At 44.9% G+C, this 20000-nt stretch overlaps 1 protein-coding gene across 1 annotated transcript in view; it reads left to right on the forward strand.

The window, feature by feature from the left end:
- LOC143276851 (structural maintenance of chromosomes flexible hinge domain-containing protein 1-like) overlaps positions 1-6098 on the forward strand; it is a 60450-nt gene extending 54352 nt beyond the window's left edge. The window contains exons 30-32 of the mRNA XM_076581507.1: positions 2935-3106; positions 5005-5163; positions 5681-6098. Of these exons, the coding sequence (XP_076437622.1) occupies positions 2935-3106; positions 5005-5163; positions 5681-6030 (681 nt within the window). The 3' untranslated portion in view covers positions 6031-6098. The remainder of the gene's footprint in view (positions 1-2934; positions 3107-5004; positions 5164-5680) is intronic.
- The last annotated feature ends 13902 nt before the right edge of the window (positions 6099-20000 follow it).

The raw sequence follows: 20000 nt of genomic DNA on the forward strand, positions 1-20000 counted from the left end.
TATGTATGTATCTTTTTTTTTGCTTTTTTTTTTCTTCTTTTTTTTCTATTATGTTTCTTTTCTTTCTTATCTATATTTATATTTGTTTTGTTTATTTTCTATTGCTTGATGTAAAAAAGCAGTTGTTGCTTATTCAATTACCATCTTGAAATAAAAATGTTGACTTGACTTCACACACACACACACACACACACACACACACATCACACGTACACACACACACACACCATCACACACACATACATACACACACACCATCACACACACACACACACACACACACACACACCATCACATGTACACACACACACACACGTACACACACACACACACACACACACACACAGTTGAATGGTAGCCTGGTAGTGGTCACACATCTGTCAAGGAAGCGAGAGAGTCTGAGCGTGTGGGGGAGGGGGGGATACGAATGCCACACTTGCCAGAACTTTCTCTCCCTCTGCTAGACCTTGAGTGGTGGTCTGGATGTTGGCTGTTCTGAGTGGTGGTCTGCACGTTGGTCGTTCTGAGTGGTGGTCTGCACGTTGGTCGTTCTGAGTGGTGGTCTGCACGTTGGTCGTTCTGAGTGGTGGTCTGGACGTTGGCCGTTCTGAGTGGTGGTCTGCACGTTGGTCGTTCTGAGTGGTGGTCTGGACGTTGGCCGTTCTGAGTGGTGGTCTGGGTGGTGGTCTGGACGTTGGCCGTTCTGAGTGGTGGTCTGGGTAGTGGTCTGGACGTTGGCCGTTCTGAGTGGTGGTCTGGGTGGTGGTCTGGACGTTGGCCGTTCTGAGTGGTGGTCTGGGTGGTGGTCTGGACGTTGGCCGTTCTGAGTGGTGGCGTTGGTCGTTCTGAGTGGTGGTCTGGATGTTGGTCGTTCTGAGTGGTGGTCTGGACGTTGGTCATTCTGAGTGGTGGTCTGCACGTTGGTCGTTCTGAGTGGTGGTCTGAGTGGTGGTCTGGACGTTGGTCGTTCTGAGTGGTGGCGTTGGTCGTTCTGAGTGGTGGTCTGGATGTTGGTCGTTCTGAGTGGTGGTCTGGACGTTGGTCATTCTGAGTGGTGGTCTGCACGTTGGTCGTTCTGAGTGGTGGTCTGGACGTTGGTCCTTCTGAGTGGTGGTCTGGACGTTGGTCCTTCTGAGTGGTGGTCTGGACGTTGGCTGTTCTGAGTGGTGGTCTGGACGGGTGGTCTGGACGTTGGCCGTTCGGAGTGGTGGTCTGGACGTTGGTCGTTGTGGTGAGATGATAAATTCGGGTTCCAGTGTGTAGCATCGCACTTAGCGCACCGTAAAAGAACCCATGGCAACAGAAGGGTTGTCCATGGCGAAATTTTGAAGATAAAATCTACTTTGGTGGGAAAACCAGTACAATCGCTGGCGTTAAAAAACTAAAAAGATGAAAAGGTGGTGCTGTATTGACACTTTTTTTCTTTTTCTTTTTTCTGCAGTCAGTGATGTACTGTCAGTGCTGTTTTGCTCTGGCGATTAGGTAGTGAGATGCAAACACTGGGATGGGCACTAGCTGTCCATTCTGCAGTGTTGTTTGCTTGTATGGTCTTTTTCATGTATTTTTTGTTTGGCATAGAAGCTCTTTTTTTTTCTTCTTTTTTTTTTTACAATTTTTTGGTAAATTTTAAGCGGAATTGCCAGCACCCTCAGCACGGCCCTTTTTTTTTTTTTTTTTTTTTTTTTTTTTTTTTGTGCCTAAAGGACCTCAGTTGTGATGATAATGTCATGAACTATGTTTTGTAGGTTTATCGTAATGAGTTGTTGTTGTTTTTGTTTTGTTTGTGTATGTGACAGTTTTGTGTTCAGCGAACGCGGTTGAACATTTTGTATTTGTATTTGTATTTCTTTTTATCACAACAGATTTCTCTGTTGGGCTGCTCTCCCCAGGGAGAGTGCGTCGCTATACTACAACGCCACCCATTTTAAAAAAAATTTTAAATTTTTTCCTGCGTGCAGTTTTATTTGTTTTTACTATCGAAGTGGATTTTTCTACAGAATTTTGCCAGGAACAACCCTTTTGTTGCCGTGGGTTCTTTTACGTGCGCTAAGTGCATGCTGCACACAGGACCTCGGTTTATCGTCTCATCCGAATGATTTGTGTAGTTTGGCAGTCCTGATACAGCCCCGTGTGGTCACCTGGACTATAAGCAGTAATAATAGTGATAATGATAGAATTTTGAACCGACAGGCAGAATAGCCAAGTGGTCCTGGGTTCGAATCTCGGTAACGGCGCCTGGTGGATAAAGGGAGTCTGGGTGGAGATTTTTTCCTATCTCCCAGGTCAACATTTGTGCAGACCTGCTTGTGCCTGAACCCCCTTCGTGTACATATACAAGCAGAAGATCGTCTTACGGAATGACTAGTGTCCAGACCACCACTCAAGGTCTAGTGGAGGGGGAGAAGACACTGGCGACTGTGCCGTGATTCGAACGAGTGAGCTCAGATTCTCTCGCTTCCTAGGCGGACACGTTACCTCTGGGCCATCACTGTAGGCACTGTATAGGTACTCATATCGTCCTCTTCTTCTTCTGCGTTTGTGGGCTGCAACTCCCACGTTCACCCGTATGTACACGAGTGGGCTTTTACATGTATGACCATTTTTTACCCCGCCATGTAGGCAGCCATACTCCACTTTCAGGGGTGTGCATGCTGGGAATGTTCTTGTTTCCACGCGACATGACGTGGATTACAGGATCTTTAACGTGCGTGATTGATCTTCTGCTTGCCATATACACACGAAGGGGGTTCAGGCACTAAGCAGGTCTGCACATATGTTGACCTGGGAGATCGGACAAATCTCCATCCTTTTTACCCCACCAGGCGCCGTCACCGAGATTCGAACCCAGGACCCTCAGATTGAAAGTCCAAATGCTTTAACCACTCAGTTACTGCACCAGTCATATCATCAATGACCTTGAACCCTTTGAAACAGATCATCAAGTACACCCATTGCCCCACCATCCTCACCTGGCAAGGGGACCGAATCCGGAGCAACGGCAAGTTTGGCGGCACGATGAACAAGGCCGTGCCCTTGGAGAAGCTGAGGGGGGCCGTGTTTGGGGAGCCCCTGCCCATGTCCTACCACGCCCTGTGCACACAGATAGGTCAGTGTGGGGATGAGGGTGTGTGTGTGTGTGTTGGGGTAGGGGTGGGGTGGGGTGGGGGGGTGGTTGTCAGTTTTTTTGTGGGTGGGAGGCTGGGGGGGTGGTGTCTGTGTGTGGCGGGGGGATGTGTTTGTGTGCATGAGTGTGGGTGTGTGCATGAGTGTTTTTTTGTTGTTTTTTTTAAATATTTTTTATTTACTTCATTTAATTATATTTTTTATTATTATTTACTTTTTTTTTCTTTTTTCTTTTTTTTTTTTTTCTCTCATGGTCTGACTAAGCACGTTGGGTTACGCTGCTGGTCAGGCATCTGGTTGGCAGATGTGGTGTAGTGTATATGGATTTGACCGAACGCAGTGACGCCCCCTTGAGCTACTGATACTGATACTGCATGAGTGTGGGTGTGTGCATGAGTGTATATGTGGGTGTGTGTTTGTGGGGATGAGTATGTGGGTATGGTGTGGGTGAGTGTGTGTGGAAGTGTGTGTGGGGGGTGCGTGTGTGTGGGGGATGTGCCCTTGGAGAAGCTGAGGGGGTCCGTGTTTGGGGAGCACTTGCCCATGCCCTACCACGCCCTGTGTACACAGATAGGTCAGTGTGGGGATGAGGGTGTGTGTGTGCGTGTGTTTGGGAGGGTTGGGGGGGTTGTCAGTGTTTTTGTGGGTGGGAGGCTGGGGGGGGGGGGGGGGGGGGTCTGTGTGTGGTGGGGGGATGTGTTTGTGTGCATGAGTGTGGGTGTGTGCATGAGTGTTTTTTTGTTTGTTTGTTTTTAAATATTTTTTTATTTACTTTATTTATTTATTTTTTTTTTATTATTATTATTTACTTCTTTTTTTTTTCTCAAGGCCTGACTAAGCACATTGGGTTACGCTGCTGGTCAGGCATCTGCTTGGCAGATGTGGTGTAGCGTATATGGATTTGACCGAACGCAGTGACGCCTCCTTGAGCTACTGATACTGATACTGCATGAGTGTGGATGTGTGCATGAGTGTATGTGGGTGTGTGTTTGTGGGGATGAGTATGTGGGTATGGTGTGGGTGAGTGTGGGTGGAAGTGTGTGGGGGGTGCGTGTGTGTGGGGGATGTGCCCTTGGAGAAGCTGAGGGGGAGGGGCGTGTTTGGGGAGCACTTGCCCATGTCCTGCCATGCCCTGTGTACACAGATAGGTCGGAGTGGGGATGAGGAGGTGTGTGGTTGTGTCTCTTGTTGCAACAGATTTCTCTCAGTGTGTGGGTGTGCAGCAACAATAGCAGCAGGGGCTGACAGTGTATGTGTGTGTGTGCAGCAACAATAGCAGCAGCAATAGCAGCAGGGCTGACTGTGTGGGTGCGCAGCAGCAGCAGTAGCAGCAATAATAGCAGCAGGGCTGACTGTGTGTAGGTGTGCAGCAACAATAGCAGCTGCAATAGCAGCAATAATAGCAGCGGGGCTGACAGTGTGGGTGTGCAGCAGTAATAGCAGCAGGGCTGACTGTGTGTGTGTAGGTGTGCAGCAATAATAGCAGCAGGGCTGACAGTGTGTAGGTGTGCAGCAACAATAGTAGCTGCAATAGCAGCAGCAATAGCAGCAGGGCTGACAGTGTGTGTAGGTGTGCAGCAACAATAGCAGCTGCAATAGCAGCAATAATAGCAGCGGGGCTGACTGTGTGTGTGTGGGTGTGCAGCAGTAATAGCAGCAGCAATAGCAGCAGGGCTGACAGTGTGTGTAGGTGTGCAGCAACAATAGCAGCAATAATAGCAGCAGGGCTGACTTTGTGTAGGTGTGCAGCAACAATAGCAGCTGCAATAGCAGCAATAATAGCAGCGGGGCTGACAGTGTGTGTGTGGGTGTGCAGCAGTAATAGCAGCAGCAATAGCAGCAGGGCTGACTGTGTGTAGTGTGTGTGTGGATTGTGTGCAGCGTCCCTGGAGAAGTACCGGAGCGCCCTCAGTCGTCACATGTCGGCTCAGGACGAACTGCAGGACGTCATCAACGCCCAGAAGACCCCCGAGATGACTGACAAGTTCAAGGAGTGTCAGGAGGCCGAGAACCAGCTGGCCCAGGTCGAACGACAGCTGGGTGAGTGTGTGTGTGTGTGTTTAGGTAGGAGATAGTAGGACTATGTGGGATGGTTTGTGTGTGGTGGGATGAGGGGGTGAGTGTGTGTGTGTGTGTGTGTGTGTATGTTAGGAAGCCATTATACAGTGGGCTCAAGTCAAAAAACAGCTTAGTGTGTGTGTGTGTGTTTGTGGATGGGTGTGTGTGTGAGTGAGAGTGTGTGTGTTTGTTGAGCAGATAGAGGATGTGAGGTTTGTGTGTATGTGTGTGTGTGTGTGTGTGTGTGGACGAGCAAGAGAGAGAGAGAGAGGAGTCTGCAGTTCAGTCAGTTCAAGACGAATGGTGAGAAAGTCTTGAGGTGTAGATATGCCTTATCTGATGATTCTTTTTAATCACATCTTTTATTTTTCTTCCCCCTCCCCCCCCCCCCACACTGCCCCCACCCCTCACCCCCACACACCCACCCACCCACCTACGCCCATCCAACCCACCTACACGCCCTCCCCCCCCCCCCCACACCCCCAACCTCCCCATCCAGGTGTGGGTCTGTCGTCATCCAAGTCCAGAGGCTCCGCCCACCAGCGACCCCAGCACAGCCACCCCTCCCCCTCCTCCTCCTCCTCATCATCCTCCTCCTCCGCCCACCACGAGAACGGCAGCAGCGGTGGCCCCAGCCCGGCCAAACGCAGCCGCCTCTCGGCGGCCGGCTACTCCTCCACCATCCCCACCGCCTCCATCTCCACCACCTCCCCCCTCCTGCCCTCGGCGGCACTGAACGGCAGCGTGGACAGTGACCCCAGCGCCACGCCCACCCGCACCAGCCTCCGCATCCGGTCCATGACTACCGTCGTGTCGGACGACGGGCGGAAGAAACTGCGCAAGACGTGATGGGACGTTTGATTGATACGTGCGGAGGTTGCTGTGTGCGTTGGGTTGGAGTGGGGTGGGGTGGGGGAGTTGTGTGTGTGTGTGTGTGGAGGGGGAGCGGAGGGCAGGCAGGGAGGTGTGGTGGTGGTGGTTGAGTGCTGAGAGAGTTGATTTTGGTGGATTTTTTTTTTTTTTTTTTTTTTTTTTTTCGGCGGGTGTGGGTTCTGGGGGGTGGGGGTTGTGTTGGGAGTTTTTTTGTTTGTTTGTTGTTGTTGTTTTTTTGTTGTTTTTTGTTTTTGTTTTTTTTTTAAATCTTTTATTTGCGCATGTGTGTGAGTGTGTGTATGTGTTCTAGTGTTGGCTGACTCTTGCTCTTGGAGAGGGGATGAGAGAGAAGAAGACTGAGACTAGTGAGAGAGGAGAGAGAGAACAAAAAGGAATGGAGACGAGATGAGAGAGAAGAGGGAGAGAAAGAGAGGGGGTGTGGGGGGGGGGGGGGGGGTAGAGAGAGAGGGAGAAGACGCAGGTTGTAAAGGCTGGTTTTATATGAGGGGTAGTCAAGACGTTAAAGACAAAAAACAGAAATATGAACACGTCTGAAACTTGGGTATCGTTCCATGGTTTGTGCTCCCACACACCAAGAAGAAGAAGATGAAGCAGTGAAAAGTGTATGTACAGTGAATGGATGATGTTGAGACACACACTTAACCCTTTGAGCCCTGAGTTCCTGAGCAATTTTAACCCTTCTGCCTGAGCTCCTGAGCCAAAATTTGCAAATAATTGGTATTAAACCCCATGAGCCCTGACCACCGCTTTACCAGTGGCAGAGAAATATGACATAATGCCCGGCTACTGGTTGAGCAGTGCGTAAACACTTGAAGCGTGCAGTCTCGGGGACAAAACGTGCGAGAAAACAACTGTACACAACGCAGCAAGTAACTGATATGCTTGATGATTTATCGGAAGTAGAGTATGACAATGATTACTCTGATAGTGAGGTGGAATTCGAATCGGATGATTTTGCTACAGATAGTGATGTTGAAAATGAATCTGAGCATGCAGAATCAGTTGATCAAAGGAGGCGTGTCAGGTTGAGACTCTGCACGCTTCATGGTAGAAATCGATCTTTTTTTTATCCAAAGCACATGCACAAAAAACACAGTGAGGGGGCGCGGCAATGTTGGTACTGCGTTCGCTGGTGTCGGAATATTACGGTTTTTCTGATTGGCTCTTCAATATAAGTCAACCAATAGCAAAACACGACACAAGTGTTTACGCACCGCTCAACCGGAGGCCAGGCATTATGCCACCCCTCCCCGACCACCGGTAAACAGGTGGTCAGGACTCAAAGGGTTAAAGAAAGAAAAAAAGGAGAGAAGAATTCAACTGGCATTGGCAGTCCAATGGACGTGGGGAAGAAGTGAGGAGGAAACCGTGTGATGCTGTTTTTCGCCAGCGTGTTGTTTTGGGAAAGACAGTGAGCGGGATGTCTGGAGACAACATTGAATCCTTTTATTTTTGTTTTATTCAGAATTGTGATTTTATGATTTAATTTTCTTTTTTCTTTTTTTTTCTTTTTTTTTTTTATGACCTTGAGTGGTGGTCTGGACTCTTAGTCATTCGGATGAGACGATAAACCAAGGTCCTGTGTGCAGCATGCACTTAGCGCACGTAAAAGAACCCACGCCAACAAAAGGGTTGTTCCTGGCAAAATTCTGTAGAAAAATCCACTTTGATAGGAAAAACAAATAAAACTGGCATGCAGGAAAAAATACAAAATAAACGGGTGGCGTTGTAGTATAACGATGCGCTCTCCCTGTGGAGAGAGCAGCCCGAATTTCACACAGAGAAATCTGTTGTGATAAAAAGAAATACAAATACAAATACAAAATTATCCGAAGCACTGAACAGCTTGGTGTTTTTGCGCCTGTACATGGATCAGGTGTCTGCTCTTATGTTGTTTTTTTTCATTATCTTTTTAACTTTTAAAAATTTTATTTCATTTTATTTCAAGCTGATGTGCCGTTACGTATTATTACAATTCAGTCTGCACACTTTTTTCGCCTGGTTGAAACTGGAACCATGTCTTTTCGTTTAACCCGCTTTTGCGGACATCACCAGGAAAAGGAAAACGGATATATATGCAGAAATATGTACACACACTAAAACGACCGAGGCATGTAATATACATACTGTGTGATTTTACTTACTTACTGCAAGATTTAGGATGGGGCATGTTGATTGATAAGACTTAGAGAAAGAGAGAGAAAGAGGGAGAAAGAAAGCGAAGGGAGAGAGAATTGACAGAGAGATAGAAACTGAATGAAACGGAAAGAAGAAAAAGAAGAAACGTTGGAAAAGAAGAGCAGCCAAACTATGGAGTCTGTCAGGGGAGCCAGCGCTGATTGTGCCAGAGGTAGGGAAGGTGGCGGCATGGATGTGTGTGTGTGTGTGTGTGTGTGCGCGCGCACACGCATCTTTGTGTCGTGTTGTGTTGTGTGGCATTGCGTTGCTCTTGTTGTGGGTTAGCAGATTTCCCGTGTGTGAAATTCGGGCTGCTCTTGCCAGGGAGAGCGTCACTGTTTCTTGTATAGTTCTTAACTTTTTGTGTTTTTTGGGGGGTTTTTTTATTATGTTTTTTCTACAAGCAAGTATATTTGTGTTACCTTTTTCAACAGTGTTTTATTGTTATGGTTTTTATTCTGCAAGCAAGTGTATTTGTTTTCCTGTCGTAGTGGATTCTATTTTCCCTCACACGAGATTTTGCCAGGGACAGCCCTGTTGATGCCTTGAGGGGGTGTGTGTGTGTGTTTGGGGGGGGGGGGGGGGGGGGGGGTCTTTTACGTGCACCAAGTGCATGCTGCACACGGGACCTTGGTTTATCGCCTTGTCTGAATGGCTAGCGTCCAGACCACCACCCAAGGTCCAGTGGAGGGGGAAAGAAAAGATTCAGCGAGTGTGGGATTCGAAGCAGTGGGCTGAGCTTTTTCTGGCTTCCTGGGCAGATGCATTAACTTACCACCGGGCCACTGTTCCGCATTGCACGCGCGCTGTGTGCCTGCGTGGTGTTTGTGTGTCTGGGTGGGTTGGCACACTTGAGCCGTGGCTGTGAGAGTTCTCTACGAAGGCCTGAAGTTTGGGGGCCAGTGAGTGAGTGTGTGTGTGGGTGGTGGGGGTTGTGAGGGGCTGGTGTTGCACTGACCCACTTTTCATGGACGGGGGGGGGGGGGGGGGGGGTAGCGTTTGGAAGACTTTAGAATTTTGGCTCTGATTGCAACCCCCCCCCCCCAAAAAAAAAACCAAACAAAACTATCACTTTATCTCCCCTTCTGATTTTTTTTTTTTTTTTTTTTTTTTTTTCTTGTGTTCTGTTTTTTTTCTTCAGGTTTGTTTGTTTTGTTGGTTTTTTTGTTGGTTTTTTTACCTTCCTTACTAACTAGCCCCGCCCTGCCCCCCACCCCCAACCCCCCCACTCCCCCATGTCCCCCTCCCACATCCCCTTCTTGCCCCATCAACAACCCAGACTTATAAATTGTAGTGTATGTTTGTGTTTGTCTTTGAGACACAGACAGAGAAAGAGAAGCAGTATGTGTGTGTGTGTGTGTGTTTGAGACACAGACAGAGAAAGAGAAACGGTGTGTGTGTGTGTTTGAGACCGAGAGAAAGAGAGACAGTGTGTGTTTGTGTATGTGTGTGTGTGTGTATGTGTTTGAGACAGAAAGAGAGACAGTGTGTGTTTGTGTATGTGTGTGTGTGCACACTTTGGTATTAATCACAGATATTGCGGAAAGCCCCCCCCCCCCCCCTCCCCCTGCTCCCTTACCCCGCCCCCTCCTCCCCCTACCCCTCCTGCCCCCCCAAAGCCCCCCCCAACCTCCCCTCCCTCCGCACCCTTTCTCCTCCTCCACCTTCCCATCCTGTGCGTTTTTTTTTTTGTTTTTTTTTGTTTTTTATCTTCTATGGTGAGAGAGGTGGCGTTGTGTGGCTGGCAGGAGGAGGAGAGAGAATTCATCTTCATATATTTTTGGCAGCAGATCATACAGTATCATTGATCTTTTGGGGATACGGGGAAAAAAAAAAAAAGAGAAGAAAAAAAGATTGCGATGTTCACTTTCTGTAACTGTTGTACAGGTTCAAAGATTGCAGGAAATTTTTCGTTTGTTTGTTTTGGGGTGTGGTTATTTGTTGTTGTTGTTTGTTGGTTTTTTTGTACAGTGGTATGCATTATTATATTATGTGTGTTTATAGATGTCGGTTCAAACATTCACAGTTGGTGTGTTTTGAGGCTGCGAAGGTTCTGATTTCTCTGTGTGTATGTGTGTGTGTGTGTGTGTGTTGTGCTGGTTTGATCAGTTTTGGATTGTGTGTGTGTGGTAGGGTGTGCTGGAACCCAACTGAAACATTCACAGTTAATGAATGTATGCCTGTGCGTTGGCTTGTTTATTTTGTCTGTAGTTTTAGTTTTGTCAGAATGTGCATTTTTCAGAATCATATTCTAGAAACGGTGTGTATGTGTGTGTGTGTGTGTGTGTGTGTGTCAGATTAGTGGGGTTGTGGTATGGAAAAGAGGAGAGAGAGAGAGAGACAGAGAGTGCACAGTGTGGAACAAGTTGTTATTGGAAAGGTTTGCATGATTTGCGATCATGAAGATTCATGAACTTTGTTCCGTACGTATTCACAGAACGCGTGTGGGCACATGTGTGGTCCGTACACACGTGGTAAGGTTTTGAGTGTGTTTTAGGTGAGAAAGCGTGTGTGTGTGTGTGTAAATTGGGTTATTTTTCTTTAATCAATATTCATATCATCAGTTTCCCTTAGCAATGAGCGTTGACACTGTTCATTATGATATGATTGGTGCTTTTCAGAATATTCATTAACAAAGAAAAAAGAAAAGTGAATTGAAACTGTTCGTTACAATATCATTTTTTGCAGTTCAGAACGGTCATTCTGAAAGAAGACTAGTAATGCGTGAGAAAAGGTATAAACCTGATGCATTTTTCACACCTCTGTAATCCCCCGTTGGATGCAGGGGGATCTTGCAGCATAATAAATTAAAATAGCATCCCCGCTTTCTTGGAATTGTGTGCTGGAATTTTTTTTTTTTTTTTTTTCCCCTCTTGCTGTGTTGGTTTTGGTCTCTTTTTTTTTTTCTTCCTTCACTTTCATCTGCTTTTTTTTTTTCTGCCTTCCTGTTCCAGTCCTCTTGTGTTTTTTGTGTTTTTTTTCTCCAGCAAACCTTGACACTTTTTTTCCCTCTCTTTTTTTTCTTGTTTTATTATGATGTACTGTCCATGATGTTTTCGATTTGGTAGTGAGATTGTAGGCACCGGGATGGGCACCAGCTGCCCATTCTGCAGTGTTATTTTGCCTGCAAGGCCTTTCTATATTGTTGGGTGTTTTTTTAATGTGGCGTTGAAGAATTTTTTATTATCCTTCTTTTTACTACAAACAAACAAACAAACAAAACTTGAGATGATGAATGTAGATGAAATTAAAAGGTAGGACTGACAGTTCCCAGCACAGCCTAGTCTTATTTTGGTTAAGGATCATAGTGGTTGAGTAAAAGGTTATGAACTGAATTGTTTTGCAGTTGGTGGTTTTTTGTTGTGGTGGTGGTTGTTTAATACTGTATTTTTTGTTGTTGTTTTGTTGTGTTTTTGTTGTTGTTTTTTTGTTTTTAGGTGTGACAGTTTTGTTCGGGAATCCTTATATATGGTCCTCTGAGTGTACAGTCGACTACAAAGTAACACTGTCAGACGATGTTAAAGATTTGATATGGAAGCAGAAAATATTTGTATTTGTATTTCTTTATATCACAACAGATTTCTCTTTGTGAAATTCGGGCTGCTCTCCCCAAGGAGAGTGCGTTGCAACAGTACAGCGCAACCCATTTTTTTGTATTTTTTCCTGCATGCAGTTTTATTTGTTTTTACTATTGCATTGGATTTTTCTACAAAATTTGGCCAGGAACAACCCTTTTGTTGCCGTGGTTTCTTTTACGTGCGCTAAGTGCATGCTTGCAGCACACGGGACATCGGTTTATCGTCTCATCCGAATGACTAGCGCCCAGACACCACTCAGGGTCTAGTGGAAGGGGAGAAAACATCGGTGGCTGAGCCGTGATTCAAACCAGCGCGCTCAGATTCTCTCGCTTTCCTAGCAGGACGCGTTACCTCTTGGCCATCACTCCTCGTGATAAAAGAACAAGTGACCATTTCTGTATGGTTTTTAGATAATAAGTATTATTATTTAATTAATAATCATATAATCATTATAATATTTGTATAGCGCTGAATCTTGTGCAGAGACAAATCTAAGCGCTTTCGCAGCCGTCATTCACACGCATGCATAACTCTTAAACTGGAAAAACTGAAGACAAGGAAGAGGCAGGGAAGGGAGGCTATTTTGGGAAGAGGTGGGTTTTAAGACCAGACTTGAAAAGAGCTGAGTGCAGAGACCTGACGAAGAGAAAGAGGAAGTTCATTCCAATTGCAATATCCAGAGAGTTAAGAAAAGAAAACCACCATCTTTTGGAACTGCAGCAGTTTTGGTTTCGTTTTTTTTTTTTTTTACCTTCCTTAACCAACTACCCTCCCCCCCCCCCGCCCCTACATCCCTTCTTGCCCCATAAACAACCCAGATTTCTAAATTGTAGTGTGTGTGTTTGAGACGGAGAGAGAAAGAGAAACTGTGTGTGTGTGTTTGAAACAGAGAGAGAGACAGTCAGTGTGTGTGTGTGTGTGTGTGTGACACAGAGAGAGAGACAGTGCGTTTGTGTGTGTATATGTGTGTGGTGTGTGTGTGTTGGTTTGTGTGTGGTGTGTGTGTGTGTCGTGTGTGTGCGCGCCTTGTGTTCAATCATCCGTAGAGTGTCTACAATCAACAGGCTGATTAGTCTGTTAATCACAGATATTGCGGAAAGCCCCCACATCCTCCCTTTGCTCACCCCCACCCCCACTCCTACCCCTAATCACCCTGCCCCCACTCCCACCCCACCCCCGATTTTTCTCAGGCCTGCAGGTGGTTATTAGGGTTATTTAGTCCTTTTTCTTCATTCACGAAAGCGTCTTTGAGTCGATGTCTTGCACGCCACTGCCCTTGAAGCGGTGATCATCAACAGCGAGGGTTTGAAGTTTGCAGGCCCGCTTTCGTGGTGAACTTTTCGTCGCTTGCAGAGCGAGAACTAGGTCATATGACGTCATGGGCAGCCCGCCACCGTCGCTCGCTTATTCTGAGTTCAGCACTGTCCTTTGTTTAGAGGACCACTTTTCAGCAGAGTTCCTGAATGGATCAGTTCTTGGAGGACCACTTTTCAGCAGAGTTCCTGAATGGATCAGTTCTTGGAGGACCACTTTTCAGCAGAGTTTATGAATGGATCAGTTCTTGGAGGACCACTTTTCAGCAGAGTTTCTGAATGGATCAGTTCTTGGAGGACCACTTTTCAGCAGAGTTTCTGAATGGATCAGTTCTTGGAGGACCACTTTTCAGCAGAGTTCCTGAATGGATCAGTTCTTGGAGGACCACTTTTCAGCAGAGTTCCTGAATGGATCAGTTCTTGGAGGACCACTTTTCAGCAGAGTTCCTGAATGGATCAGTTCTTGGAGGACCACTTTTCAGCAGAGTTTCTGAATGGATCAGTTCTTGGAGGACTACCTTTCAACAGAGTTCCTGAATGGATCAGTTCTTGGAGGACCACTTTTCAGCAGAGTTTATGAATGGATCAGTTCGGCAGAGATGTGACAAGAAACATGCTCAAAGCAAACATTGAAGACTGAAGCAAAATAATGGGTGTGGTTATAAAGCCAGATGTTGTCTTGTAAACTTGCAAAAATAGCCACCTTCTTCTTCTTCTGCGTTCGTGGGCTGCAACTCCCACGTTCACTCGTATATACGGGAGTGGGCTTTTACGTGTATGACCGTTTTTAACCCGCCATGTAGGCAGCCATACTCCGCTTTCGGGGTGTGTGCATGCTGGGTATGTTATTGTTTCCATAACCCACCGAACGCTGACATGGATTACAGGATCTTTAACGTGCGTATTTGATCTTCTGCTTGTGTATACACACGAAGGGGGTTCAGGCACTGGCAGGTCTGCACACATGTTGACCTGGGAGATCGTAAAAATCTCCACTCTTTACCCACCAGGCGCCCTCACCGTGATTCGAACCTGGGACCCTAAGATTCAGGGTCCAACGCTTTAACCATTCGGCTATTGGGCCCGTCAAAAAATAGCCACCAAAATTGTTCAAAATCCTTTTGTGAGGACAGCAATTTCCATGACGAAATAACTAGCCCTTTGGTGATCGGGAAAAACCGGAAATGGAGATGCGCATGCGCACGCGGTTCTCACTATAAAAAAAAATAATAACAATAAAATAAATTTTAAAAAAACAAAACACGGGGAATGTCTACAAAAATTAGATGAAAGTGGGCCTGCAAACGTAAACCCTCCCTCTTAGAATGCTGCTTTTGTGGCTGTGGGGGTGAGGGGATGGTTGCGTGTGTGCAGTTATTTCGTATACATTGTGTGTGTGTGTGTGTGTGCGTGCACGCGAGTTGATGCTGTGAAATTTGAAATGTAAATGTGTGTGCGTCAGCGTGCGTGGTTTTGGAGTTGTTTTTCGCTTACTTTACCATTGTCTTTTACATTTTTAACGATGATTATAATGGCCTCAGTTTTGTTTTGTGTGTTGTGGTTTGTGTGTGTGTGTGTGTGTGTGTGTTTGTTTTACGATAACAATATGATTACGTTTTGCTTCTTCTTCTTCTCCTCGTTAGTTTATTCTCTAATCACAACATTGTGATCGTTCGGTTGTATTGTTTTTTTATTTGTTTTTTTATTTATTTATTTATTTATTTTTACTTTCTGTCACCAACAGATTTCTCTCGTGTGAAATTCGGGTGCTCTTCCTGAGGGTAGAGCTTATCTCCACGGTACAGCACCACCCCATGTCTGGTTTTTTGGTGTTTTTTTCTCTGTCTACAAGTGTGTGGGGTTTTCTACAGAAGTTTCGCCAGGGTCATCCCTCTTTTTGTCGCCGTGGGTTCTTTTACATGCGCTGAGAGCATCAGCAGATGGGACCTCGGTCTGTATCGCCTCCTATATGTAATAATAACAATAATAATAATAATAATAATAATGTGGAGGCTTGTGTATTACGGTTCCCAGTTTTCAAGAGGAGGTTCACCGCGCTTTACAGTAAAACAAAAACAAACTAAATGAATAAATAAACAAACACAAAAAACCGATATGTAACATTTTAAAATATTATAATGAAAATGAGGTAAAACCGTTAACCGCCTACATATTCTCAGCACACAAAAAAATGACTCATCACGCTTGCACACACACACACACACACACACACACACACATGCACTCCTGTGTCAGTTTCTTTGTTTTGTTTTTGTTTTGTTTTTTAGGGGGGAGGGGGGTTGTTTGTTGTTGTTTTTTTCTTTTCTTTCTTTTTTCTTTTTTTTTTTTTCTTCTTTTTTTATTTTTTTTAAAAAATTTTTTATTTTATTATTAGGGCGAGTGAAAATGAAACGTGCGATCTGGCGAAGGTGTTTCCAAACCATTCTGCACGCATGCTTTTGTGATGCGTTCGATTGGGGTTATGGAAACAAGAATATACCCAGCATGCACACCCCCGAAAACGGAGTATGGCTGCCTACATGGCGGGGAGTTCAAACAAAAAACGGTCATACTCGTAAAATTTTACGCGTCTGTCTGAGTGTGTATGTGTGTTCGCCCTGAAATGTGATTGTATGACACAGGAAACGAATGATGAGCGCCCAATGTCAGCCGTCAATCGCCTCTACCCAGGTAGTAGGCAGCCTGTTGTGCAAAATGACCCCCGTGTTTGTAAAGCGCTTAGAGCTTGGTCTCCGACCGGAGATAGGCGCTGTATAAGTGTCCATATCAATCAATCAATCAATCAAGATGAGGGATTCTTGGAGGCAGTTAAAGAGGCGCCATGGCCGAGCCTGCCAGGGGCTGGACTTCAGATCCAACGATCCCGAGTACGTGGCTCCTGTTTCTGCCTGGTGTGTTCTTGGGGGCGGGGGGGGGGGGGGGGGGGGGGTAAAGATAAGATAATAACTTTGTTACCTCCAACTGGAGAAATTTGGTCAGGTGCATTATCACAACATGGACAAGTAAACGGCAGCATGGGGACCATAACCGTAAAAGTCAACAACAGCTTTTTACGAATATTACGAAGATACAAATGTAAAAAAAAAAAATATCACATACATCGTTTCCTACATACATCCACACACTGTAGGTAATAACTAGTATTCTTAATGTATATATCGGCGGCTGAGCCGTGATTCGAACTATCTATCTATCTATATGTGGAGTGATGGCCAAGAGGTAACACGTCCGCCTAGGAGGCGAGAGAATATAGCGCGCTGGTTCGAATCACCGCTCAGCCGCCGATATTTTCTCCCCCTCCACTAGACCTTGAGTGGTGGTCTGGACGCTAGTCATTCGGATGAGACGATAAACCGAGGTCCCGTGTGCTAGCATGCACTTAGCGCACGTAAAAGACCCACGGTAACGAAAGGGTTGTTCCTGTGAAAAATTCTGTAGAAAAATCCACTGCGATAGGAAAAACAAACAAAACTGCACGCAGGAAAAAAAATACAAAAAAATGGGTGGCGCTGTAGTATAGCTGCGCGCTCTCAGGAGAGCAGCCCGAATTTCACACAGAGAGTTTCAGTTTCAGTAGCTCAAGGAGGCGTCACTGCGTTCGGACAAATCCATATACGCTACACCACATCTGCCAAGCAGATGCCTGACCAGCAGCGTAACCCAACGCGCTTAGTCAGGCCTTGAGGGGAAAAAAAAAAGGTGAATAAATGATACTATCTATCATTTATTCACACAGAGAAAGCTGTTGTGATAAAAAGAAATACAAATATATATATATATATATATAGAGAGAGAGAGAGAGAGAGGGGGGGGGGTGCCTGTGTGTGTGAGTGTGTGCACCTATCAGAGTGGATGCCTTCTACAGAGTTCAGCCAGAGGCCAACACTTATGTTGCCTTGGGTTCTTTTCCAGCGCGATCTGCACACGGGACCTCCGTTTGTCGTCTCATCCGAATAAGTGGACGCTCACTTTCAGTGGTGATGATGGTTAAGACTGACCATGTTTGGTTGTTGAGGATGGTGATGGTCGTGTGTGTGTGCGTGTGTGTGTGTATGTGCGTGTGTTTGTGTGTGTGTGTATCTGTGTGTCTGTGTTTTTTGTTTGTGTGTGTGTGTGCATGCGCGTGTGTTTGTGTGTGTGTCAGAGTTGCTTATCGAACGAGAGGGACACAGAGAGAAAAGACAGACATAATATTGTATGCATGAAAGTGTATTCAATAGTGTGTACACACACACACACACACACACACACACACACACACACACACACACCATTGACAGTTTCTTTCAACAATTAACAAATAGCAAATCAGTCTATGTTATTTCTTTAATTAAGATTCTATTTAACATGGATAAACGTTACGCTAATAGCACACCACTGCAGAAAGATTGTTTTTTCTTAACTGGTGATTCTAATTAACATGGATAAGCGTTACGCTAATAGCACACCACTGCAGAAAGATTGTTTTTTTCTTAATTGAAGATTCTGATTTAACATGGATAAACGTTACGCTAATAGCACACCACTGCAGAAAGATTGTTTTTCTTAATTGAAGATTCTGATTAACATGAATAAACGTTACGCTAATAGCACACCACTGCAGAAAGATTGTTTTTCTTAATTGAAGATTCTGATTAACATGGATAAAAGTTACGCTAATAGCACACCACTGCAGAACGATTGTTTTTCTTAATTGATGATTCTGATTAACATGGATAAACGTTACGCTAATAGCACACCACTGCAGAAAGATTGTTTTTCTTAATTGAAGATTCTGATTAACATGGATAAACGTTACGCTAATAGCACACCACTGCAGAAAGATTGTTTTTCTTAATTGAAGATTCTGATTAACATGGATAAAAGTTACGCTAATAGCACACCACTGCAGAAAGATTGTTTTTCTTAATTGAAGATTCTGATTAACATGGATAAACGTTACGCTAATAGCACACCACTGCAGAAAGATTGTTTTTCTTAATTGAAGATTCTGATTAACATGGATAAACGTTACGCTAATAGCACACCACTGCAGAAAGATTGTTTTTCTTAAATGAATATTCTGATTAAAATGGATAAGCGTTACGCTAATAGCACACCACTGCAGAAAGATTGTTTTTCTTAAATGAATATTCTGATTAAAATGGATAAACGTTACGCTAATAGCACACCACTGAAGAAAGATTGTTTTTCTTAAATGAATATTCTGATTAAAATGGATAAACGTTACGCTAATAGCACACCACTGCAGAAAGATTGTTTTTCTTAAATGAATATTCTGATTAAAATGGATAAACGTTACGCTAATAGCACACCACTGCAGAAAGATTGTTTTTCTTAATTGAAGATTCTGATTAACATGAATAAGCGTTACGTTAATAGCACACCACTGCAGAAAGATTGTTTTTCTTAATTGAAGATTCTGATTAACATGAATAAGCGTTACGCTAATAGCACACCACTGCAGAAAGATTGTTTTTCTTAATTGAAGATTCTGATTAACATGGATAAGCGTTACGCTAATAGCACACCACTGCAGAAAGATTGTTTTTCTTAAATGAATATTCTGATTAACATGAATAAACGTTACTCTAATAGCACACCACTGCAGAAAGTATCACTTCAAGGGAGTGGATTATAAAAAAAAACCCAAAAAACCAACAACAGAATGACGCATCTGAGAGACAGAGAAAGATAGAAGGGAGAGGCAAGGTTGTGTGTGTGTGCGTGCGTGTGTGTGTGTGTGTGTGCGTGTGCGTGTTTGTGTGTGTGTGCGTGTGCGTGTGCCTCTGTGTGTGTGTGTGTGTGCGTGTGCCTCTGTGTGTGTGTGTGTGTGTGTCTGTGTGTGTGTGTGTGTAGCAGAGGAACTCAGAACAGTTTAACTGTAAAGATATCTGGCCAGTTACAATGCAAGTCAGAATATGACATGAACGAGAGAGAGGGGGGGGGGGGGGGAAGGGAAAGAGAAAAGGCACAGAGAGAGAGAGAGAGAATCGAATTGGAATCAGAAAATTTTATTTTCTGATGGTAAAAGAGTAAACAAGACTTCTTCTGCGTTCACTCGTATGCACACGAGTGGGCTTTTACGTGTATGACCGTTTTTACCCCGCCATGTAGGCAGCCATACTCCGTTTTCGGGGGTGTGCATGCCGGGTATTTTCTTGTTTCCATAATCCACCGAACGCTGACATGGATTACAGGATCTTTAACGTGCGCATTTGATCTTCTGCTTGCATATACACACGAAGGGGGTTCAGGCACTAAGCAGGTCTGCACATATGTTGACCTGGAAGATCGTAAAAATCTCCACCCTTTACCCACCAGACGCCGTCACCGTGATTCGAACCCCGGACCCTCAGATTGACAGTCCAACGCTTTAACCACTCGACTACTGCGCCCGTCAGTAAGCAAGACAATTTTTTTTTTTTTCGTCAAGCCCTCGCAGCGAAAACAGTTAAAAAATAAATAAATAAATAAAAAACCCAACAACAGCAACAAAAAAAACCCAACAACAAACAAATAATAATAAATAAATAAAAAAAACACACACACACAACAATATTGTCTGGTGTGATTGTGTGTGTGTGTGTGTGTGTGTGTGTGTGTGTGTGTGTGATTGTGTGTGTGTGTGTGTGTGTGTGTGCTTTTGTGTGTGTGTGCTTTTGTGTGTGTGTGTGTGTGTGCTTTTGTGTGTGTGTGTGTGTGCTTTTGTGTGTATGTGTGTGTGTGACGAGGTGGAGGTGGTGGGGGAGGGGGGGAGATAGTACAAGACCTGAACATAAAAGAAAATGATATATATGTCAAGATAATGATCAAGCAATACAAATTTTGATCC

Source organism: Babylonia areolata, chromosome 33 (genome assembly GCF_041734735.1).
Source record: "Babylonia areolata isolate BAREFJ2019XMU chromosome 33, ASM4173473v1, whole genome shotgun sequence".
In the NCBI taxonomy this organism is placed as follows: Eukaryota; Metazoa; Mollusca; class Gastropoda; order Neogastropoda; family Buccinidae; genus Babylonia; species Babylonia areolata.